General features: G+C 39.3%; 1 protein-coding gene and 1 long non-coding RNA gene across 4 annotated transcripts in view; one reads left to right on the plus strand and one right to left on the minus strand.

Moving 5' to 3' along the window:
- Positions 1-30: 30 nt before the first annotated feature.
- Positions 31-24,554, plus strand: LOC128911959 (uncharacterized). Of its 3 annotated transcripts, none has more exons than XR_008467247.1 (3): positions 31-6,770; positions 10,623-16,506; positions 24,425-24,554. It is a non-coding gene; the product is annotated as an uncharacterized LOC128911959 (long non-coding RNA). The 3 variants fall into 3 exon arrangements; XR_008467245.1 differs by lacking the exon at positions 31-6,770 and having other exon boundaries at positions 7,335-15,856; positions 16,155-16,506; XR_008467248.1 differs by lacking the exon at positions 31-6,770 and having other exon boundaries at positions 7,335-13,983; positions 14,425-16,506.
- DCBLD2 (discoidin, CUB and LCCL domain containing 2) overlaps positions 16,502-24,954 on the minus strand; it is a 46,984-nt gene continuing 38,531 nt past the window's right edge. The window contains exons 11-15 of the mRNA XM_054207531.1: positions 24,383-24,553; positions 23,341-23,434; positions 22,915-22,964; positions 21,106-21,243; positions 16,502-20,019 (exon numbers count right to left, since the gene is read on the minus strand). Coding sequence (XP_054063506.1) covers positions 19,577-20,019; positions 21,106-21,243; positions 22,915-22,964; positions 23,341-23,434; positions 24,383-24,553 — 896 coding nt within the window. The 3' untranslated portion in view covers positions 16,502-19,576. The remainder of the gene's footprint in view (positions 20,020-21,105; positions 21,244-22,914; positions 22,965-23,340; positions 23,435-24,382; positions 24,554-24,954) is intronic.

The raw sequence follows: 24,954 nt of genomic DNA on the forward strand, positions 1-24,954 counted from the left end.
CTTTCAGGAAATGATATGTCATCTGGGTGGTTAAGTCACAGTGCAATTATCATGAAGATTTTATTTCTTCATGAAGTATCTGGTAAAAATGTTAGTAAGAGGAGACTGAATAATGAGGTATGTATTTCAGTGAGTCAGTGTTGTCCAGGAAAAAAAAAAACAAACTTATTTAGAAAACACAGTCTAGCAAGCAGTGCTTACAGTTTGCCCATTATCTCCCAGAGGTTTGTGCAAGGACCTCTTCTCTTGAAATGTACAGTGTTTTCCAACCCCTCCACAGGGTAAACCTGTCTTCAAACAAACCTTCCTCTTTCTGTTATTCCGGAAGATGTCCAAGTCTTCGTTTATAAACCCAAAACCTGTTTTTTCGTCTTACCACAGCTTTAAACACATCTTGCATCATTCTTGTATCCTCTGAGCAGTGTCCTTGGAAGCCACTGCTTGAGCTCCGGCAGTTGCTGTTGTTAACTCTTGAGCAGCTCTGCAGCATCTGACTTGTCATTCGGGATTGTCCTGCCCAGGCCAGAGCAAGGGGAATAGCAGTTTTGATGAACTACTCCCAGCAGATGGAATCTGCCTTGCTCAAAAGGGTGGAAAATAAAGTTTTAGCAACCTCCTTACATCACCTTTGGTGCCAGTGCTACAGCTCTGCCGCTGGCTGGCCCCTTGTGCCACAGCTTGCATGAATGTGCCTTTTTAAGAAAATTTTGTCAATGCGTTCCTCGGTGCCCATATTGGGGAATACTACCTATACGAAATGTTCACTGGAATTGTTTTATGCTGTTGCTGCTGCCTTGTTCCCTCTTGTGCAGGAGCTGAAACAGAAGTGAGAGCCCTGGCTGAAGGACTGGCCTACCATTACAGAGGGACAGTAAAAGCCGTCACTAACCTCCTCATTGTGGCATGTCTCAGGGGATTGTCCCCTTTTGTCAGCTCCTGATACCTGCAGGAAGCATGATTCCAGACAAAAATCCAATGTGATTTTTTAATTAGTTTATTCTGGCCATTAGGAAATCGTTAAGTCAAATTGATCAGGGAAAGCGTACTGAGATTTGGAGAGCAGAGGTATGAAGGAACAGAGATGTTGCACTTTTACTGAGGTACGAATTCCTTTTAAAATACCTGGGGTGTCATGACCAATACTGTGTGTTTGTCACAGCGCTGATTTTGCCTTGCACATTCAATTTTATGAATTAAGAGTATGTGTGTTAAGAAAAAAACAAGACTTCGCAACACTTTTCAAAATTTAATTTTAATTAGTTTATCTATCAAGCATACTTCACCAGTACTAAGTGGGGCTTTTTCTATGAGAGATTAATTTATGTAGACTTGTCAATTCAGTACAAAGATGTCCCGGTTTAAGAATTGCTGAATAAAATTAAGAACTGTACCTGGAAAGTGTAAGTCAAGAGCCCCACTCTGAGTGCTACATCACTAAGGCATAAAAGACTTATCACCATTATTTGTAATGTTTTGGCATATCAAAATTATCAAATTACCTACAGATGCTAGCACTTCAGAAAATAGCGTAACACTAAAAAATTTATTTTGCTTTCAAAGGAAAATGCCGATTCCTTTGTTGCTGCTACTTAAAGCCATTATTGCATCATTGCCATATATTCAGTCCCTTTGAGCTGATGGAACTTTGCCTGCTTCCCTCACTCTCAAAAAAAAGAAGCATGTCAGAAATGGGGTTTAAGTTTAGTGGACCGAAATGTATGATATCATACATGTTTAAAGTACTAGAAAGTGTTTTGGTTTTTTTTTCCTTTTCTCCATCTTTTTTCTAGAACAGATAATTAAAGGAGGACATTATTTATTGATTATTTTTTTTTACTTTTGGTGAATGGGCTAAATAGTATATAGGTTTCTGGGTTTTGGTTTTTTTAATATATGTTTTCATTTGTAATTTTGAAGATGACAGTTATACATGGGAGCATTTTATTTTCCGGAGTTCTGTAGATCAGTTTTAACAATGGTAAAAATATCTGAAGGTGAAAAGATCCCATTATTATGAAAAACTTATATGCAATTTAAATCTCATTTCTAAATTACAGGGAGGTATGAGAGCGAGCTTTATTTTAATGTCAAAAACTGTTGTACTACTTTTGGTTGCCAGCTCCCTTTAGGATTGAATTTCATTAATGGGATGTATATCTATATATAGAGACATAAAAGTGAAGCAGGAGTTACAGGATATTTCAGTAGCACTTCAGTTACAGGATTTTTCCAAGTCTTTTTCAGGCTTTACACTTTCATGCATATGTCCAGTATCTGTCTGCCTTGGTTGGGTTTTCTGTATTCTAAACATAGACATTTGGTTAACTCATCCCATCTAAAAATAAAGGGATGTGTCCTTCATGTGAAACAGATTTACATGATCACAGACCTATAGAATCTGGAAAAATTAGTTACATGCTGCATCTATTTTATATAAACAGCTGTGTTGCATGGAGATTATTAATAATAGTGTTTGGATGGGGTGCCATGTATTTTAATGACACATTGCAATATAAAAGCTTTCTCTCCTCCCTCTGAGAAATCAAAGTAATACCATAGTAAAGTCGAAGATAGCAGTTCAGAGGAGGGAGGGCTTGGAAGGTTTTGATAGTGTAAAGAGAGATTGCATACCAATTTGGATTTAAGTTTAGATCTAAAATAGGAGAGCGCAGTTGCTTGTCACATGATAAGAAGGTGCTCTCTTCCTCTGTTGGGAGCAGTGTAGTGTGAGGCAGAGCTGATTTGAGGAAAAACTGTAATCGCACAATGAGGGAGAATGGTGGAAGGGGCAAAGTACTTTTTCTGCTCTTTGATATGGAGGCAAAGAAATTTGGCTGAGTTGCTGAAGATGATGGATCACCTGACGTGATCTGGAAAGCCCATATGATTTTGGGGAGCAGCGAAGTAAAGTAAAAAAAAATCTCAATTTTCAATGGAAAGTACACCCTCTCTGACCAACGGTGCATAGTTTTTGAGCTAAGGTGTTTTTGACTCCGTTCTTGCTAATTGCATTGTTCCCTGCAATTCCAAGAACAATTTTGTTGGGAGTGCCCTGGGCAGCTGCCTTCGCTTTGGTGGCCTCTTGTTTGCAAGAGAGGGATTGTTGAGTAGTTTTTGTTTGCTCTGTGTCCTGCTTTCTCCCCAGGCTATGGGAAGCGAGGCAGAGGAAGAGGGAGGCTTGTTTGGCTTTTCCTTACATTCGTGAGTCCATGAAAGAAGTTTTCTCCATTTCCCTGTATAGCCAACTAGGAGAGGAAAAGGACAACAGGGATGGTTCTGGTCCGATGCAAGTAGAGGCAATATTTAAATGATATCAAACGGTAATTGCCATAGGTAAAGAAATCAAAATAGCTCATACCCTGCAAACCTTATATTTTGGACTGCTCTAATCAAAATACCCGTGTATCCACTGAGTATGTACTGTGTACTATGTTGACAAATACACAGCATGAAACAAGATGAAAAAAGGTTTAGTTATACTCCCACTGAATTGCAGCCATTGTCTTTTTGTATTAAAGCGTCTAAAATGATCCCTTTCAAACTGAAACAATTTAAAAAACTTGTGAAAAAACGATGTTTTCTAGTGTGTCAGACCCAGCTACCCAAAGTTATTTGCCTTTTTCCCCATGATGATTCCTGCATGTCATGAGAAACTGTTCCATGAACAGCTCTGTTAACCCAGTTATAGTACTGAGGGATTCAGGGTTTAAGATTAGGTTTAAAGTTCTTGAGGTTTCTCAAATAACTTATATGAACCCCCAGGCTTTCTGTGGACTGTATTATTAATGATAATGAACCTGGAAACACTGGAAAAAGAAATATGTCAAAAAAACCGGAGCATTTAAAAGGGAAAGGAAGGAAGTAGTATCTGCCCATAGCCATTATTGTCATAATGAGTTAACGTTTGGGGGATGTGCACTGAGCTGCTGTCACTGCCTCTGAGGTAAAATATGGCAGTTATTTGACAGTGCAGAGAGCGGCTTCTCAACAGCTTATGACAATAATAACATCTGCAGTTAATAACACTCCTCCCCACAGTGGGTGTGCTGAGAAATCTGTCCTGGTGGCAGAGGACAACGGGACCACGTCCCCCAGCGCTGGGTGGAAGCAGTGATTTAACACTGGACGCTAAGGAAGCGCGCTGGCGGTGCTTCATCCTGGTGGGTGGCAGGGTGTTTCGAAGTCATGTAATTAGGTTACAGTCCCCGCATGGGCTGGCTTTTGCTGGCCTGGGTTGTGCCATCCAAATGTGGGACATCCAGAAGGAGTTTGAGACCCCTCCCAGGTGTTCGCTGAAAGCAGTGTGTGCTGCCAGGACGTCTCTATGGCTTGCTGTGCTTCTGACCTCTGTAGTGGTCTGAGTTGCCTGCAGAGTTGAAGTAGGGAAGTGTAGAAAAGGTGAAGGAGTGGGGAGAGCACTAAGGTAGTGCTGTGTGCAGTTTGTCTATTTTAGAGGCTGACAAAATGAGATACAGTCATAAGAAAAGCAGACCATGGACAAATCAAGTGGTGGCATGAGTGCTTTGGCTGATCTGTCTTAGTCCAGATCCTGGGAATTTTATTTACAAATAGAATTTAAACAGTAGTAAGCAACTTCTGAAGTACTGTCAGTTTTGTGAAAGAGGGGCCTTGCTTCAGTTTTTACCTTGGTTCTGTGCTCAGTGTGTTGCTTTGGCTGCAGCGCTGTTACTTTAAATTAAAGTCACTAAAAGTAAAGTAATAAAAGAATAATCAGTGAGTCATCAGCTACACCTTACAAGAATTAGAAGGCCTATAAAGCACATAGGTTTCTGCATCTAAGGTCTTCCATAGTATTATCTTCTGATGACTAATAAGCCATGGCTGGGGATCAGCCATCAGAATCCAGGACTGACAAACATCAGTGGTGTTCACATGTAATTTTGGTGTCAGCCATTCTTGTTTTGAATGACCTAAACAAAGAACGGGTTTTTATTTGCCGAGTTCGGCAAAGAAAAAAAATCCAGTGCTTATAGTCAAATTTCCGTGTTTTAAGCTCGGTCTTCCTGGGTCTCATGGGAGATCCAGCAACGATCACAGAAAGTCTTTAAACAAGCTTTCTTCATGAACTGTCATTTCTGGCTTTGCAGTTGAAAATAAAAAAAAGGCATTGATCCTGAATGAAGTTGATGAGCTAAGAAACAAAGCTATGGATAAGATTTTATCTCTGCATATTTTTGTTACTGATAAAGTGAATTAAATACAAGAATTGCTTAACAGATGTATAAACTGTAATTGTGCCAATGGGTTTTAGGCTGTAGCTTGAGGAATTTATCATTCAGATTTCTTAAGTTAGTAATTCACCTTAGGCAACCAGTGGAAAGCCAAGTCTTAACTAAAAAGGTCAAGAGTTGCTTTTCAAAGGGAGGTAAGAAAAGTAGAAGACAGAGCACAAGCCTGTTGGGCATTTTCATAATTTTTGGCTTTCGGGGGGTTTTGATTGAAATGGAATGGCTCACACAGGGTAAGTACATAGGCTAAATTTTTTAATTTAGGATTTGCCCTGAAACCTACTTTTTTTGTCAGGAATTCTCCTGTCTGCCTAACAGGTGATAGTGATCATGTCATAGAAAGAAATGAAGTATGAATGTGTCAGGTGTAATTTTAAGTGTTCTCAGCTGTTGAAAGATTGTTTCCCATAATTGCTTCAATTCAATAATGCTGAGTGCTGGGGAAAAAATGTTCTCTTCCTGCTGGCAGGGTTTAATTTTAAAGGTTCAGGAGCATACCAAAGTTAACTGGCCCATTTTGGGTCCTGGGCTTTATTTCTTTTGTAAGAAGTAGACCAGTAGCTCTTAATTTGTAACACTGTCTGCACTCTCTCTTGTTCACTTCTGCTTTCATAAAACTTATTAACAACTGTGACATCATGGACGTGTTGGCAGGTTTTCCGTGGCAAATGTTACTCTAAAATTATTTGGTGGGAGATACAGGCAGGCAGAGCATGATTTTCATAGAAATTGATGGAAAAGACAAGTCTTTTGTAGTCAACCACTTTTTGTAGTCAAGTCTTTAGCATATTTGTTCTTTAGATTTCACTGTCAGAGGCGAGTTGCGCATTATCTACTTTCTGGTTTATCTGGCACAACCTGTCCCATGTTTCCGGCCGTAGGATCCCTTGCCATCCTCCTGCTCCCCGCCGGTTTGGCCACCAGCCTATCTTTATTTTGGTTAATTAGCCATCTCTTGCCCGCCCAGCCGCTCGGCCGCCGCGCTGCCGCCAGGGGTCGCCTTCTCGCGCTGATCGGCGGGAGCCTGAGCCAATCGGCGAGCAGAGTTGCTCGTGACAGCCAATGGGGGCCCCGAGCGGCTGGGGGTTGGGTGGGACTTAACGGTCGCGGCAACGGCTCCGGAGTAGCTCCGGGCCGGCCTGAGGCGGGAGGGCCTAACCGCCGGCAGCAGGCCGGGCTCGGGCTGTGTGGTTGCAGCTGCTGGGCCCGAGGGACTTGGCTGTGGTCCCTGTGGGAACATGTCTGTGTGAAAACGCTGCCTCGTCACACTGGATCCGGAAAGCGCTCTGTGGAGCTGGTGCTTGTGGTGGTGCTTTCACTGTGTCACCGTTGGCAGCCTGTAAGGCCTGGGCCTCGCCTGAACCTGCGGTGGAGCACTTGGTACCTGCCAGACGTATTGCTCTGCTGTACCAGGGCTCACGAGTCTGCCACACAGGAATGTGTGGTAGTCATAGCCTTAGAAGAGATACCAGTGTTGGATCACACCTGCTTCAGCGCTGTGTCTGTATGAATGCAGTACAGGTCCTTTCTCTTTTATTTCTTTTTGCATTTATTAGTATGGTCAGACAACAGCTGTCTTGGACTTTCTGTGTATGAACAGCCATTGCGAATGCAAGTCCAGAGACTCCCAAATCACAGGTAGCACCTGGCAAAATTGGTAACGTGTGAACGACTTTGAGTGGGTCCATCTAGTATGGTATTACCTTCCAGTGCTAGCCATGAGCTAGGGAAGAGTGGGGGGGGGGGGGAAAAAAAAAAAGCAAATACCGGAAGATACTTGTGACAACTGCATCCCAACCAATGTACCGTATCTAATCTTGTATCTTCTGTGTTTAGATTTACATCACTAAACCAATACATCTGCATCTATTTCAGCTGTTCCAGATGCCTTTATATGAAAGGGGCACATTTGGACACAACTTATTCTTTACTATAACAGAATCAGGGAAATTGTTGTGTTTTGTAGGCCTAAAAAAACCACATGCAGCCGAAATAAACTGTATGCTTCTCTTGAACTCAGTTCACTCTTGAACTCAGTTCACACATAGTATGTGTGATCCTCATTGATCAATAAAGCGCCTGAGAGGAAAATGCTGGCTTGATCCTGGCATTTGCCAGGCATTAATGCATTCTTTCTCTAGTAGAAAAAATAGGAATTCTGTGGTTCACTTATTTTTGAGGCCTTTTGAATACAGTTTTCATCTGAAAGTAGTTCTGTTAATAAAAAGATGTACAGTAATGTCTTGTAATAATATAAGTATAAAATGCTTTTTTGTATAAATAATGATCTGAGCCGAATAATACCTCACTTGATACGAGAGCAAAAATTTTATTTTTCTTTTTTAAAGCTGAAATAACCCACATTCAGAAGGCAGGCTATTTTAAGTTTGACTCAGTCGGTTTTTTCATAAGTATTTACCATTGCATATTTAGAGTCTACAATCAAGGTCTTACCTTGCTAATCACCTTCAAAGTAGCTGGTAATAGAATCCACTTGGTTTGTTTCCATGGAGTTGTCAATGCTATGATGAATTAAACTTGAGTTCATGGCAAAACTGGCTTGCAAGTGTACCGGAGAAAACCTGATTAAGACAGTTTCACATGCTGTTTTTCCCCAGGTTATGTGAGAATAAGGGCTTAGTTTTATTTTGCAAAACTTTGTAACACTATCTTGAAATAGAACTATATGTGGCATATAACTGCATATAACTATATAAACGAGTATTGTAAATACATTCTTCATGCATGTGTTTATAGATAAATGATCAGTTAGAAAATCAACTTTTAAAGTTAAATTTCTGTTTGGTTCTATATGAAGCTTCATGGTTAGAAGACATGCAAACCATCTGAGGCTATACTCAAGCAAAGTCTGAAGACACGCAAAAAGCAAAGCATTTATTTAACTATGAGTGAAGATATTCTGAAAATATTTCTGTTTGAACAGCAGAACTTGAAAATAGTGTATTTGTCAAATATATCTTACAACGTAAAATGAAAGGGACAAAAACCTTGCTGAAATAGGGTAAAATTATATATACAGCTCCTCAGAACTCTTATGTGTCGGTGTGTTGGCTCTGAGAAGTCGTGCCGCCAAGATCCTGCAGAAGTCTGACATCTCATAACTAGTGATTTTTTCCTAAAAAAACACCTAAATTAAAGTATAATAGTGTTGTTCCCACAGGAAAATGGCTTCCTCTTACCCCTCTCTGTACCAACAAACTGTCATTTATGAAGAAGGATTCAACTGCTATATAACTGGACCTAGTCATTCCAACTGTTAGGCATCTATCCCGCAGACTGATAAATCAGAGAAGTCATTGGTGGTGGAGACAGACAAAAAAGTGTCTCAAATGCACAGATATATGTTAAGGAAAAAGATTGGCTATGCCAACAAAAGATTTCCTATACCAATATATGTTAGAGTCTCTTGGTGTCCAAATTCTACTGGCATTACAGAAAACAAAAAGGTGATAGCATCTTCTACAGCTGAGAGTAAGGAAGGATATATTTTTAAAATTTATTTTTAAAAAGGGCTGGTATCATGACTTATGGAAAGAAATATTCTTGGAATTATTTGGTGGTAACTCAGTCATACACATGCCTTATAAAAAATCAAATTTGGAAATATGCATAGGTTTTGAAAATAGTAATACAGTTGTATTTCAAGTCGTCTTTGAGGTCAACTCAGTGGGAACTCATTTTTCCAGGCAGCTTTATTAGTATTCCGTATCATGTGGCTGTTTGTTTCATTATTTTATGAGTTTAAAATCTGATACAGATGCAAAAAACGTTAAAACTTTTGGAATAGTGAATAATGGTTTCAGTCTCTTGATACTGACAAATCTAGTATATGCCACTGTTCGGAGTGGGAATACTGCCAGTGGAGGTCTAGTTTTATGAGAGAAGTTTGGTTTAATAATCAGCATTTTTTTGTTTGTTTTATGTAGCAAACCAGTTCTTTGTGTGTGTGGTTTCATCTTCCTCTACTGTGTTGAAAAAATGCTATAAAATATGCATAGAAGCATAAATTATTTTGCTGTGAAAACATAATTGAAACATCACTGGTTATAGTCTGCTGTTAGGAACTGGAATTTGGGAAGATATTGGGGTTTTGTTCCTTTACATCAAAGTACTGGATTTTGATCCCACTTAATTTTGGGAAATGAAGATAATTGACAAAATAACCACCGTATTGTGGCTTACTATAATTATTAAAAAGCTGAGCTGGAAGACAACTCTGAGAATTCTGGAAGTCGGTGGTACTGGAGGAGTGGTTTAAGTGGTTGGTGTTAACTTCCTTGGAGCCTGTTGTATGTTCAGCCCCTGCCATACATTGCCTGAGCAGATTCTGGGACCTGATTATTCCAGTGGTGTGCTGGACCTTCCCCCGTGAAATCAATACGGAAGCTGTCCTACATTAACCTAGTTGCAAAATCAGGACCTAACATTATGTTGGGGGTCTAGCTGCTGCTGGGAAAGAGAGTGTCCTCATCACAAGTGTCACTTATTTGAAGCCTTAGAAACTTTACTGATGCAAGAGCAGGGGAGGGGTGAGCTTGCTTTTTGCATGTGTTATACCTGAAAAGTTTGTCAGTATTTGGAAAGCTGTTCTTCACTAGTGATTAATGAAGTATTATTAGTGTTTGAATCTCTGAAATAATTTTGTGTCTTGAATAATTTAAGATAGTGAGATTTATCTAGTAGGATCGAATGCTGCATATTATATGTGGTACATGCTCATTTATGTGGTGCGTATTGTGACAGATGTGACTTAAGACAGGATGCCCGGTAATTATTTGAGAACAGTAACATGAGGTGGTTTTGCCCACTTGTCTGAAGGAAGATGACTTTCCAGGATTATAGCTTACGTGGGCTGAGAACTACAAACCCTGTTCTGCCTACCTTTTTACATTAATGATTTTTTTTGGACCAGTGTGATGCTTTCTTGTTGCATGAAACTGTGGCTGGAAAATCTCTTAAAAGTTACGAAACATTTATTTGAGCTTTAGTGAAAAAGGCAAGTTTTTGCTTCCAATGAATCAGTCATCTTGGGCAGAAGGAGACATTGGTATGAGTTACCTTTTAATATAGATGGCTTAGGGACTTTCTTTGGGATTTAATTGTTTTTCTCCATTTTGTTTTTTGTTCCAAAATTGTCATTGTAAAACCTGAAGAAAAAAAGCAGTGCCTTGTTTTCAGTATTTTGTTTCGGGGTCTGGAGAGTGTTCTAATTTTTGTTCTGCAAATGTAGTCCTGAATGAATCCTGAATATATTCTGTCATAGCTGTTTTACGTACACAAATGAGTTTACAGTTTTGTGTGTATTTTACAATGCTGTTATCTCTGATACAGAATATTACTTTGTGTTCACAGCAGGAGCTAAAAACAAATCTTGAATCTCAGCAAGATTCTTGTGAATCAGAAATTTTCACTGCTGTGTCACGAGATTGAAAGATGTATCAAATACGAGTTCAAGACAGGTACTATTTTCATGTCTGTATGCAATCCTGTTTAAGGTGCTGTTATCTGCTAGGCTGCAGTGAATGTAAATTATACATTCCTTTTTCGGTTCGCATGCGAATTATGTAGGTTTGTGATGGGATCCTGTGTGGGGTGGAGTTTTGAGATAGATTTCCTTGGACCTCTATGTACGATGACCTCCCTAGAGAACGGAAAGGCTTTTCAATTTTCAAAAAAAACTGGAGCAACTTAAAAAGGAGAGTATCAAAGTTAAGGCAGAACAAATAAAGACATCATAAATCCCTTGTGTTCTTGTGTTGTAGGTGTCAGCTTTCTGTCAGCATGGTTCGGGCTTCTGTTTGTTTTTAGGCTTGGTTTCAGGGCTGCCTGGGTTTCGCACTCCAGCCCATAGGATGCGTCTCTGCCACGCATGTGCTTCGGTGGTGCCTGTCTGCTCTTCTCCGTGGAGTCTACCTGTCATCTTTACAGCACCCTTTCTTAGCTTGAATGGTAGAATTTGAAGTGTAGATAATCGTAGATAATTGTAAAAGACCTTTGCTCTTATTTTTTTCTGGTCAGTTTCTTTATAGTGTATTTTGTATGACAGTCCATGCTGGTTTTAAAGTCTTTTACTTGTACTGAGTTTCCCAGCAGTTTGTCCAATTTTCATCTTTCCTTTAAATTAAGTTTACTATGGTAGAGCAGAGATGACTGTTAAAACTAAGGTTCTGTTTTCTCTCCCTTTGAAGTATGAAGGAGTATAAAATATCACTGCCCTTTTTGGTTTATTCGCATCAGGCTCTTAATTATTTTCTTTATTGCCTCTTAGAGGTATGTGTGAAACTTGTCTGCCTTTTGATCTTAAAACTACAAAAACTACTATGTTAGAGGTCCTCATCATTTAAAATTCCCTCTGCTGTTTTCTTTGTAGCTATTCATCATTTATTCCTAATAATTGCTATAAAAAACCTTTTCTTGTCCCTTTAGTTCATGAAATGCAAAACAGATAGCTTTTCATGACTTTGGCAGCTAAGGAACGTCATTTAATTGTTGAAATGACATTTACCTTTTAAACTATTCCACTAAAAACAGGACTGCAAAATTTTGTAGTCATTGACAGATCAGGGAGTGACCAGCTTTTCAAAGCTATTAATATAGACATACGTGTTGTCACAGTTGTTTCACTGCACTGTCTTCCTCTGTCTGTCTCCACCTGCTTTCCTTTTCTGAGCAGATTCATAAGAAGCCTTGACAGAGGCTGCACTTCAGTGCTTTGCTTGCACTGGTGGAAATTCTTGACTAATTATGGAGCTTTCACAAATTGTTTTTATTATCATTTCTTGAAGGAATTGAGGCTTTCCGTGTGGTCTGTCTGCTGTGCTGTCTCCTTTGCCAAAAGCCATGGGCTAATTTCAGCCAAACTTGAAAAAGCACAGGCTTCAGATTTTGGGGGGTTTTGTTTTGTTTTGTTTTGTTTTGTTTTGTTTTTAAAAAGTGGATGGCTGGGTGAAGGAAACTCAACTGAGTACTCCTTAGAGCGGCGGACAGAACTCACCTGACCATTATGCTCCAACTGGTCAGATATTTTGGAGGAGAGCATGCACAAGGAGACAAAAGACAGAAGGTTGTATTTCACTTCTTTTAGATTATTAATAATACAGTGCAGTGACCTGAGCTCTTCTCTGATGGGGGCATATTTTAGCAATTATTTTTCCTCTCCTGTTTAAGCACTAGGCATCCTGGTAGTAAAAAAGTTGGCATAACTCATCCCATTAGACAAAAAAACCCATGCATGCATTTCTTTGTGACCAGGCTGCAGTGAAGTGAGTATAGGAAGAGTATAAAGAATAAAAGGTTAGATGCATGAGGGAGGATTTAGAATTTCTTCAACACATGAAAAAATAATTCTCAGCGTAGATATTTCAGGTAAGCTTATTCTAATGCTAATTAGAATTATGCTAATTCATTATGCTAACTATCCCCCCCCAAAAAAACAACAAGAAAAAAAACCAACACATGAGCAAGACATGAGAAACTACTCCATACTTCTGCATACCTCTTTATCAAATTCTAATCATGGATATCTTTTCAGCAGAGAGGCAGTTGCTCACCTGAATTGCAGGTGACCTTATTGGATGATCCTGTCCCTTCCTATTCCACATTCATATCCTGGTGGTTGTAAACTGTGCGACACGCACCTACAAAATTCAGGTTACAGTGGGGTAGCAACTTGCCTGCCTTGGTATTACCATGATTGTTGCTGGTGGCCTCCTGAAGGCTTTACAGGTAGAACTGAGTTCTAAGGTGAGATTTATTTTTTTTTCCTTACACCAAGTACTATTGTGTTTGCGCTCTGACAAAATTAAAGCTAGTAACTTGGCGTTGAAAGGTGGAGGGGCTGGGCTGTGTGGGACAAAGATGCTGTTGATTAACAGCTCAAAAATATATATACCAGTAGAAGTAAAATAATGTGGACTCATGACTGCTGATGCTGAGAAAAACAGCTCTGCTCTGGTGTCCAATTTACTTTCTCAGCATAGTTGGGGATTTCTGGTGAAACAAAAAAATCAGCTACTTTCTAGAAAAGAATAGCTCTAATTCTCCACATACTCTAGTTTTCATTCTTTGAAGTGTTCATATTTACAGAATATTTTGTACATATTACATCTCGGTATCTTACATGTTAATAGCTAATGTCCTTTCACAGGCAAAATACTTCATTCACTAAATAGGAGTTTTTCCACGCAAAAACTCCTTCCACAGGCAGTTTCTCCTCTACAGGGGGAACTAACACCTGTACTAATATTCTGTACAGCAGGCAATGGCGCTTTTACCAGTACAACAGAAAGGAATGCAAGAACTTGTAGAAACGGTAAGGAAGTAATTCCCAGTGTGTGAGAGGCAGTATAAGGTGAATGCTGAAAGTTGCTTTTTTCCTTAATGTGAAATGAAGTAATTATTGGTGCAAGAACTTCAACTGTTCATCAGTATTGGGTTTTAATACTGCTGAGGGGTTTTGTGTGAGCAAACAAAACCTTTTCTGTGATTCCCTGAGTCAATGTGTGGCGATGCTGAGTGGCTGTTGTGGTGCCGGAAGGTGACAGGCAGTGAGGCGCAGTTCCTGCCTCAGCCCCTGTGTTCCCTGTGCCTGGAGACGCTGCAGCAGGATTCTGGCAGTTTCCAGGCGCAGAAAGCGGGTCACTACTGACTCTGGAAGTGACAATAAGCCACAGTAGCAGTAGGCAGTCATGCTGCTGGACATCCTGCTTTCCAGGTGAGACGCTAAAACAAAATCTGATTAGCTTAACTTCATTGTAAAAATCCTACTTTTTGGTAATTTCTCCTAATAATAATTACAGCGTTTAAACATGTAAGTGGTGTGGTCTGCTTCAGAGGTGGGTTAAGTGACAAAGCACTGTTGTCAGTAACAAGGCTGCCTTTGGTTTTTTTGATGCAGGAAAAAAAAATAAATCTTCGTACAATTACTGAAGGTACAGCAGTACAGACCACATCTTTAAATCTACTTTTGAGAGGTTATAAAGTAAACCTATAGAATGGCTTGAGCTAGACCTATTTCTGTGACTTATGAAGGAATATTTTAATTAATCACCCATGCCTTTGTATCAGCTGGCTTAGATGCGTATCAGCTGCTTGATACATAAAGCATGGATTCTTTTTTACTAATAAAATTAAATGGTTTTTGCCTTTGTTTCAGAAAGAATTATGTATATTAGAATAAGCCAATATGAAGGAGCCTTCCTGAGCAGAATGGATTCTGGCACTCAGCCCATTGTCACCAAAACCTGGTTTTGGAGAACTAAAGTCATGTGAAGCTGCAGCATGTTCAGGAGCAAGGCAGGTGAACTCCAGGCACTTGGTAAATAATTTATAGACAACTTTATAATTGTCTATAAATAATTCTTAGGTATTGTGGTATTGTATTAAATGTAAAAGCTGACCTGTAGACTTTCACTGTCCCCTTCAGTGGCATCCTGACTGGTTTTGACTCTGTCTTGTTTAAAGCCACATACAAAGGTAAAAATTCTAAAAGACTCACAACATTATTTAACCTTGAGTTTCTTTTTAGGTAGACTGTGTTCTGCTGTAATTTGACTATAGAGTCATTTGTGTTGTCACTCTTGGTGAGTTCAGCATGCAGACAGTACACTTAAAAGTTCTAGTCTTCTACCATTTAAATGTGAACGTAGGTAGGAGTTTTTCTTCCAATTTCATGTGTGATACTGTCATTACATGTGCAAAAAAAAAGAAGTGTTTCTTTTCCTTTTGCAAGGCAGCAAACAGTTGGTATAAACTTCTGGCTGTGCTGAAAACTGACACCAGTTTCAAGTTTTATATGCCTGCGTCAGATCAGAATTTGGTTACTGATCATGTGGTTTCATAAAAGGGACACCTGAACCATGGTATATTTGATTACGTTATCAATAATTGCTTTAAGAAAACTTTGAGAAACTTAAGAAAGTTTGAACAGACAACTTCCAAAGTTGATGTTCCCCGGACAATCATGTACAGTAAAATTCCTTAGTGCTAGTCACCTCACAGGTCAGCATCACCCATTTTAAGTATGTGCATTTCGTTGAAGTTTTAATGCTAAGAGACAGCTGAAGGGTCTAGTAGAGTGACAGGAGTTTCTTCCAGCTTGCAACAAGACACCTGTGAACTCCCAGTACAGGAGAAGAGAGTTTACTGCAAACTATAAGTATATTCCATTTTCATCAGTACAAAACAAAAACAGTACAAATGTTGAACACTTATTCTTAGGGATGAAGGACAAATTTTATTCATTTACTTTTCCAGGAACTTTTCTTCCTAGAAATAATGTGCTATTTGTGTAGTGAACAGAATACTTGGCCTTTTAATTTAACCACTTCTCGTGGTCTTTCACTATTTCTATACAGCATGTGTGGCAAAGTAATTAAAAAAGTAGTATGTCAGGAGACTTTGACGCACACTAAGGTGTGTGAAAGCAGGGTGTTTTCTGCTCCTGAAACGTCTTCAAGGATCTAGATACATTTTTACTTCAGTGTTTTTGTGTTGGTTGTTTTTGGGTTTTTTTCCCTCCCCTCCATCACCCAAGATGTGGAAACCTTAAACATGAAGCTGAGACAGCCCAAGCAGCATTATTTCAGGTAAGCTGTGTTTCATACAGAATGTATGTTTAGCAAGATGCAGAGACAGATAAGGAAAGAGCAAGTGTTCTGCCTCACACAGATGGCTGTCCCACTTGAGAACAGTCCCTGTAGGACACGGGTCACCTAAAGCAGGGATGCTTGTAGGCATGCTGGCATTCATTTTCTGAAGATAAGTCAGTCTGCTTGTAATGTTACAAGGATGTTTCAGTTTGACAAGGACAGAACAAAGCCACTTATGATCCAATTTTAATCTTCTACTTGCAAAAAAAACCTAATTATGATTTCCTTATTTTAGGTACTGCGGTGCTAGAATTAAGAGAAAAGCTTTGGAAGCAAAAGCAGCTCTTTTTTCCAATAATTGGAAAATAGTCATGGTCTAGCTGAAGAATAAACTAGCAACCCTCCACCAGTACAGAGGTGGTGTGCTGACTTGGGGTTGAGGCGGCATTTTCTCTGCATCTAATAATACTGGACGGGAGCCTGACTTTCTCATTACGTTAACAGAGGGCAGCTGCCTGTACTGTGCCTTAGCTTCTCGTCAAATAGGACTCTAGAGCCAGTGTTCTGCCAGCAGCAGGTAACACCGGCGAAGCTCTTCTAAATACTGCTTGCCCCTGCAGCAGCCTCCAGCAGCGAGGACTGGTCCGGTAAGTGTCAGTTCACTACTTGTAGCACTTGATGAGATGGGGCAGGGACCAACCCGCCCTCTGTGGGTGGTTGTTACATACACCTCCTGCCAGGAAACGGTACAGTGTCACTCTGGGAGGCAGGGATAATCCCCCTTGCAATATGGTCACTCATAAATAAGCCTTGTATGAATTAGATATAAGGTAGGTGTTAAATGCAAACATAATGAGTAAGACGTATGTACAATTTATTTAAAATACTTTTTAACATACATATAAAAACCCCTCACTATTTATACAGTCTAAGTTCTAGCAACATATACAAATACTGAGCAACTACAATACATGCTGAGGTAAGAACATACATTCTGGGAGAATACCCAAGCCAAACAAGATTGAAATACATTTTATATCCATATGTCTTCACATGTAAGAGAGTGCCATTAAATGTACCTCTGCTTGTATTGTACACAGGAGAATTCTAATCTTAAGTGTGTCATGCAACTCACATTTGAGAATCAGTGTTCAACAGTTTGTAGCATACATTTTAAAGCCAACCGTTACACATTCAAACTTATCTTAGCCCTAGCAGATAACCTGTTTAAAGTTGAAAGCAAGGAGCACAACTTGGGACCTATTTCTTTCAGAAAAAGGATTTAAATTCTTAAAAACATCCATTCCAGTCGACAGCTCATGCTGCTTAGATAATGAAACTGCATTATGGTTGCTTAAAAAATAAGCTACTGTAGAGAAACCGTTTAATCAGTACACCATCTTAGCCTGCAGTATATCCACACTTCCACCATATCTGGCCTAGAGTAAAAATTAAATCCAAGAGTGTTAATTTTACCGACTTGAACACATCCATTTATTTTTATGGTAGATTAATTTTTCTAAGCCTAAACTGGGACAGTTTGAGAATGCAGAGGTTTCTTAACTTGGCTGGAGTAAGTATGGCACATTTTGGTGCAAACAAATAACCTCCCATCCCTTTCAATTAAAATCAGCTTAGATAATTTCAACCTCAGAGTTGCTGCTGATGGGTCTGAACACTTACCTGCTTAAGCAAAACTACAAAGATTGCAAGCTAGCTTTATCAAGCAGAAAAAGTTGGAGTGACATACAAAGTACAACTAGAGGCAGGAATTTCTTTTTTGTGAATGGGTCTTATATACTGCCCTTACTTACATTCACATTTAGGCTTAAGACACCCAATTCTAAAAAAATAAAAAATTAAAAAAAAAAAAAAAATCATTCTCAATGAATGAGAATGAAAGATCACAAAATTGTAGAACTGGGCTTTAAGGTATCACAGGGTACGTAATAACACATTCTAGATGCTGAACAGGCAACAAGTAATTTTGAATTACTGAGTTTATATATAGCCCCTGTGCAAACACATTTTCAAGTGGTAAGTCAGGATACGCCACTGGTATAAGGACATGGTGGCAGCCCTCTTGAACAATATTTTAGTTTTGATTTTAATGTTCTCCACCCAGTTTAAGGACCCCTGGCAATAAACAAGGCTGACTTGAATTATATCACAGAAACAAACAGTAACAACTGAAGTCCATAAAACTGGGCTAATGTGTAGGTAGGGGTGGGAGTCACATGTATAAATTAATTCAGCATCCTCCCAACAGTGCTGTAACAATAAAAATAAAGCATTTTTACTGTGGGGTTTTTCTACTACTTAGGTTAAAAAGCTGTGCTTTGTTTCTAACAAGATAAAAAATGGCAAATATGACATCCAAATTGTTTTCATTTTGTGATTACCTAGCTAAAACTAGTCTAAATTATCCCAAATAGAAGACTGACTGCAATGTTTTCATAGTAGAGAACACTGGAACATTCGAAAGACACAAATTCCATTAAATGCTTCTGAAATGGACACTCTTTGGAACAGTACTGGTTCTCTTGCAAAGCTTTTGGAATCTTTTATACTTCTAATAAGAACAATCATAAGAAAAGCCCTAAGGCTAAAGTTTTTCAGTTGTGCTAAAACGTACCATATGTGCTAAATGCGTGTATAACACAAACTGTGCACCATTAGAATATTTGTGTGCTTCCTTATGCACTCACAAAAGTATATACACATCTTTCTTTGTATATGCTCACATCTTAACACACAACAATAGGTACTCTGGCAGAAGGGAGACGACAGGGGGACGGGACAGCACAGGGAGAACCTTTCTGAATTCAGTCACCTCAAACACCTGGATGCTTCTTGCACACAGACCATCAGGGAAGTCTGAATTTGAGGCAAACGCTATTCAGAGTAGCCTTCATTTAGTAGGGAGAAATGTAAAAGCAGTTGCCGTGCAGTTTGCTTCTATGACTTAGTCTGTGCCTCCCGGATCCCTAGGAAGGAACAAGACTGAGTGGCTTAAGGAGGTGAGGCAGAAAACAGATTGTACGGACAGCAGATTCTAGTTTTGGAAGGCTAACAAAAATGGTGGGACCCTTTTGAGGAACACACAGCTGATGACTTCTAATTCTGTGAACAAAACCCGATATAACCTAATTTAGAATTTAAGCTATTTTATGCCATGAAGTTAATGGGATTTTTGACATCAGTCCTGACAGTAGTTTTTAAACTCCAAAGTTGTGCAGGCATTTTATAGGGTAAAATGAATTTCAGAAGAAGCTATAGTGCTTACACTATAACACTATGACTGCTTTGGGTTTTGAGGTGTCCCGTCGTCCATCCCCCCCCCCCCCCCCCCCGAAATAGTACCATTAGCAAGAAATTACTGGCTTTCGTACTTTTAACTGTTTCTCCCAACTTATCATTCACATCTATGAATTACTGAAGCTAAGTTTGAAGAGTTCTTCTCTCATGTCTGACAGACAATTGTACAGCAGTAATAAAAAAAGTCCACGGTTTTGCAGGAGACAAGCTGTAATTATATATACAGCTTAAAGAAAGGCAGAATTACCGGTTTCCCAGACCTCCGATAACACATCTTTTGGTTCAACATTGTATTATTTAAGACTAACAATATCAAAACAATGCAATTAAAAAAATGAAACTGTCAGCGTTATGGAACTGGCTTTTAAAAACAAGCCATCATTCTACCTTACTCGTGAGCTAACTTAGTTCATCCTTACTCCCAGCGGAATGAGCCACACTCTGTGGTACCTGATACACCAATTCGTCGGCAGCACCTGGCCCTGGCTGCCCCTTTGGTGTATCGTACAGCGCCTGTGCTGATGACGTGCTGTCTGTCCTAGATAAGAGTTTATTGTAAGTTCCAACCAGTGGAGGAGCTTGATTCCCTGCAGCTTTGAAGGTGGAAATGGAAGGAACACCAAGAGGTGTGCTGGGATGGCTGGACATGTCCATGATTATTGGAGTAGCATATTCCGGTCCAGTTATAGGTAGTGGTTCAGCATAAGCATGGTAAACTTCTTGTATGGGTGAATTGTAAGGGTCCAAATCGGCGTAACTTGCTTCTTTCCCTTCCTCTGGTTTAAAGGTTGATCTCTGATGAAGCGTGCCAACAATTCCCCCTACCAGTGGCTGAGCATACTCTGTGTTGAAAGCCCCAACAAAACAAAATAAAAAGACACTTAATGGATTTTATTTTTTTTTTTTACACTAGCATCACATTAAATACAACCTGTCATTAGTTTCACAGAAATTATTATCCTAGATCAAACCAGTACCAACTGATTTGGAAAAAATGTAATTTCCACCCAATAGTTAAAGCCACCGGGATAGCCACAACATCTGAATTTCTCAGGTTTATGCTTCTTCCCTTGTAAGCTGCAATTTCCCATGCTGTAAATCTGCTTCAAAACCAAGTTTTTTTGAAACATTCTCCCCTGCAAAATTAAAATTAAATGAAATTATCTGGCCTGGCTTTGGGTGAAAAGTAGTCCTTGAGGCGGAGGGTTTGTCCTCTGAGGGGGGGGAGCCTGCATGTGGTCCGCTAAGGTGTTTTAGTCCAACAGATAATCTGATTTACAAAAACTGGAGGTGAGAAACCTGGCTAGCTGGGTAAAAACAGACAAGCAGCCGAAAAGAGAAAAGTAATTCTGCCTCCTGTGAAGCTGTAATTTCTGCCATCAGCACGTAAGCACAGAACAAAAGGCATAGTCAGTCATCTTCCTCTAATGACTGGTTCAGCAAGGAAAGGGCATATGCCGTTATCACTAACTCCTCCTTTTCTGGATCAAAAGAATGATTTAATCTATAGAGTCAGCATAAGGAACCAAGTGCCATATTACAGATTTGTGCATAAAGATAACAGGGTGAAATTATTTCCACTGCATGAAGACATAACAACAACAAAAAATATCTTCAACTCTTTATGGCGTTTAAGAACAAGTACAAGTAAAGAAATTTTCAGTTATTGCGTTAACTTGGGAAAGTGTCTATGCACAGTACGTCAAGTCACTCAATACATACTTCTATGATACTCCGAGAACAGTTTTGAAAAAGCCTGCATTTTAAGAAATGCCCTTACCAACAGAACTAATCATTTCTCCTCTGTTCCCCAAAACAAACAGGAAATAATTAAGTGTAGCCAAATTCCTGTCATTTTTTAGCACATCATATATATATATAGTTAGACAGATATATAAAAACATGCCCACAAACCCAGTAAAATGTACCTGCAGACTCTGTTTGGAGCATTGTTGGGACTTCTCTTGGTCTTAGGTGACTAATTTCACTGCTGCTGTAGCGTACAGGAGTTTCTTCGTGTTCTGCTGATTTGGTCGGGAGAAACTGCTTCATTCCTTTCCACCATCCTTCACATTTAAAGAAAAAAAAAACAAAACACCCAAGACTGCGTATATACTGTGTTTTATGCTACTAAAATATTTTTACACCACATCTTTTATTTTGTAGTAGCAGGTAAACCACTCAATTATCAGTATTTGTATAACCCTAAGGTTACAAGATATTTTAACATTTTCTGGCAGATTCAGAGGTGACAACATAACTCTCACCCAGTCAACTTGCCCAAATGTTCCCCCTTCAAACACCTGCAGAACTGCTGCAGTCTGGGGAATCTATCCTCGAATGCTCATTAGCAGTGGTTGGTGGGGCTACTCATCACATTAATAAACTCATAAAACACAGAAAATACTAAAATGTCAGCCCTGATTCCAGTTTGTAAATCAAATATTTACACAAAATTTTAGACAATCTCAGATATGATCTAAGAGTAGTGATTTCAGGCTGCTAACGTCATGGTTTTAACTCGCATTGTTGAAAAAGGTTCATCAGTGAATATTTGCAAAAACCTGAAGTTAAAGTGGTCTTTATTCAGTGGAAATGAAAAGGAGTGACTGTGGTCATGAACATTTTCTTGAGAGAAGGTAGGGAGGGTTGGTTTTGTTAGGTCCGCCTCCCTCCCCCCAGCAGCCAGAGCCATTGTCATTTTGCCGGCCATTAACATATTTCGTTGCAGCTGTAAGAGACGATCCTGTAGGTAAAGCCCGGGAAACAGGAGATTCAAAACCACAGAACAATGTTAAACAAAACTGGAGGTACCCTGTGGGAGGGGACAGAGGTTGCACAGAGAAGCGCAGCAATGTTATTTTGATATTGCATTTTGCCAAATTTCCTTTTAAAACAGACCTGCAGACCGAACGTTTAAATTTAAGCAAACAGGAAAAACATCTGGCACATCCATCATTGACATTTAAATACAAGATATTTTGAGCCTAATATTCTAAGACAACAGGGCTGTGACCTATCAGAAACAGACACGTAAGAAATATAAATAAGGCCATTAAAAGGTTTCTTGTCTAAAGGATAAGGCGTACTTAAAACTGCCAGCGAGCAAACACCCAGATGTGGAAATTTTCAGCATGAGGCCAGAGAAGAGAAGCCCGGTCATACAGACAGTACAAACCCAGCTGCTGCGGCAGCCCCTCACGCTGTAGCACTGGCCTTTTCAAGACACTTGCTAAGTGCTGCTTGGTGGGATTGTCTGATCCCAAGTTAATGGGGCACAAGACAGTAGGATGGAAAATACGCCTAAAAGGGGCTGCAAACAATCCCCCATGCTTAGTAGGCCAACAAAGGCCTTACACAGTAAGGCAAAAGACTTTTTTCCAGGACAAAAAAAAAAGTACCAAATACATTATCAAATGTATAAAGACATTCCTCATAAATGATTTTTCCCCTCGTGTTGTTTAAGTAAGAGGTTCTAAAACTTTGTTTACAAAAAAAAAAAACCAAACAACCTCTGAAGCTGTAACAGAAGACAAGGCATTTTCTATTTCTGAAAAAAATTCAGAGAATGAAGCAGTTGAGTCTATCCAGAAAAAAAATTCAGTGTTCACTATGCCTACATTGGTTAGAACTAGAGAAGCTTCTGATGGTGGAAACTGTCTGTGTTAATGCAATCTGAAATATACGCATCAAACCAAAAATGCCAAGTAAAGGATTTCATAAAACCATTTTGTTACCTGCACGATCCCAGTAAGGTAGATCATAAGCGCCCTCACTTTTTTTCTTGCTGTGGAAAAAAGAAAAAGGGGATATTTCAGCTAGTCTGCTTATAGGACAATGCATTCATTAATGCTCAGCAACGATCACCTTGGCTGTAACTGGTCCTCAAATTTAAGGTATAAGCACCAGTAACCTGGCTTGCCATCACCAGTCTGCTGCTACTGGAGAAACCAGTTTTCAGTAAAAGCAATTCTAATGAAGATAGTTACAAAACGCTGTTTTGGTTACGGAAGTGAACACTTTCTCATAGAGAATACAATTCTGAGACAAAGCCCTTCCCCAAGTGTGGACTGGGTAGTTCCCACAGCGATACATGCAGCATTTCACTCCCACACACCAGGCGAACAGTCATTTACAGCACTTTCATTCATCTGGTCATTTACCGGTTTCTCCAATGCCACGCACAAACTAAGATAAGAATCAGAGTAGTGAAGACCATCACCAGCACTGGAACCAGAACTGCTGCCAATGCCACATCTGAAAGCCATTAAATTGAGTGGTGTCAGACAGAAGAGCTTTTCATAAATCAATTTTTAATTTGAAAATTACTTGTGTAAAGCACATAGTTTTTACGTATAGCGTCTATCACACCAGATCCCCCAGCTAAGCTACCCTGCTGGACGCTCCCACAGCGCAGATGGCAATCAACATCTAGCTCTTCTACATGTATGCAGAGCTGCTATTTTTGCAAGGTTTTTCATCAAAATCAAGAGATTTGTTTTAATAGAAGTAAGATTTTTCGGTTAGAACAATGTATGTTATTATTAACAAGAAAAATCAAAGGAGCCCAGGAATACGCAACCACTTAAGCTTGAACTTCCTATGAGAAGTAAATACCACCGTACCTTAACAGTTAATCACAACCAGCCTGTGCTGGGTCTGCCTGTGACATGAGACCATCCTGTCCCCTGCCATCCAAAGGACACCTCACCAATGCCGCATCTGCAGTGATCTTGCTCCCTTTTCTGACAATTTTCTTTGATAAACAAAATGATGATGCCAGATGATGTTTTTCAAATTTCAAACCATGACTGCTCCGTAAAAGATTAACTATGTTGAAAGTGTTTTGTCCTCAGAAATTATCAAATTAAATAACAAAGCAGTTACATCTGATCAATTCTAAAGGGAAGTCCAAGTTGCAACTTCTCCTTATGACAAAATTTGTTCAGTAATTAAAAGCTGGACTCAGTTTGAAGAAGTTTTGAAAGACGGAACTTAACATCTATGTGACTTGGAAGATTGGTTTTGTTTCTGCATGCAGTTTTTTATCATATGTATATTTAATAACTGGTAAATATTAAAAAGAAAAGATTGGTAATTTGCTGTAGTAAATGTTGAGAAAATTTAAATTCCCAAACCACACTTAACATAGGCCAAAGTACTGTAAGAAGTTCCCAAAGCCTTCTACTGCTTAATGGTGGGTACCTTTGGTTACACTTGGAGTCACTGTGGTGTTTTTTATTTCAGGTGTGAAAGTTGTTTTATCTGTCTGCAACGAAGTCTTCACTGAATGAATGAAGTCATCACTGAAGTCATCATTCTTGTCATCGTTCTTGTTCTGAGGTGGTGGTGGCATGGTGATTTTAGGAGCACGGCCTTCAGAAGAAAAGAATTTATATAAAAAAAAAAATTGTTGAAGTGCTACTTTTCCCTATTTCCTTTTCAGGAGAAGCAGCTGGAACAGCTGGTTCAAAGCTTTTCTCATGTTATATGTCATTATATATGAGGGGAAAAAACCCACAAGTCAATAACATGGAAAGCAAGCGACTGGTGTTCTTTGAAACACTTATTTTCTAAATTACCATGTTTACGCTTAAACTAGGTATTCACCAGGTTGAGGGTAATAACTTTGGAAGAAATTCAGACGTATTAGTTACAGAAGGATTATGCAGTTACGAAGTACTTTTTCTCCTCATTGAAAATATACCCCCAGTGTAATCTTTGCCGAATTATTTCATTGCTTGTCTTGCACAGTCGAAAGGTTTTCAGTTGCCTTA

The sequence above is a fragment of the Rissa tridactyla genome, chromosome 1 (genome assembly GCF_028500815.1).
Source record: "Rissa tridactyla isolate bRisTri1 chromosome 1, bRisTri1.patW.cur.20221130, whole genome shotgun sequence".
NCBI classification, from domain to species: Eukaryota; Metazoa; Chordata; class Aves; order Charadriiformes; family Laridae; genus Rissa; species Rissa tridactyla.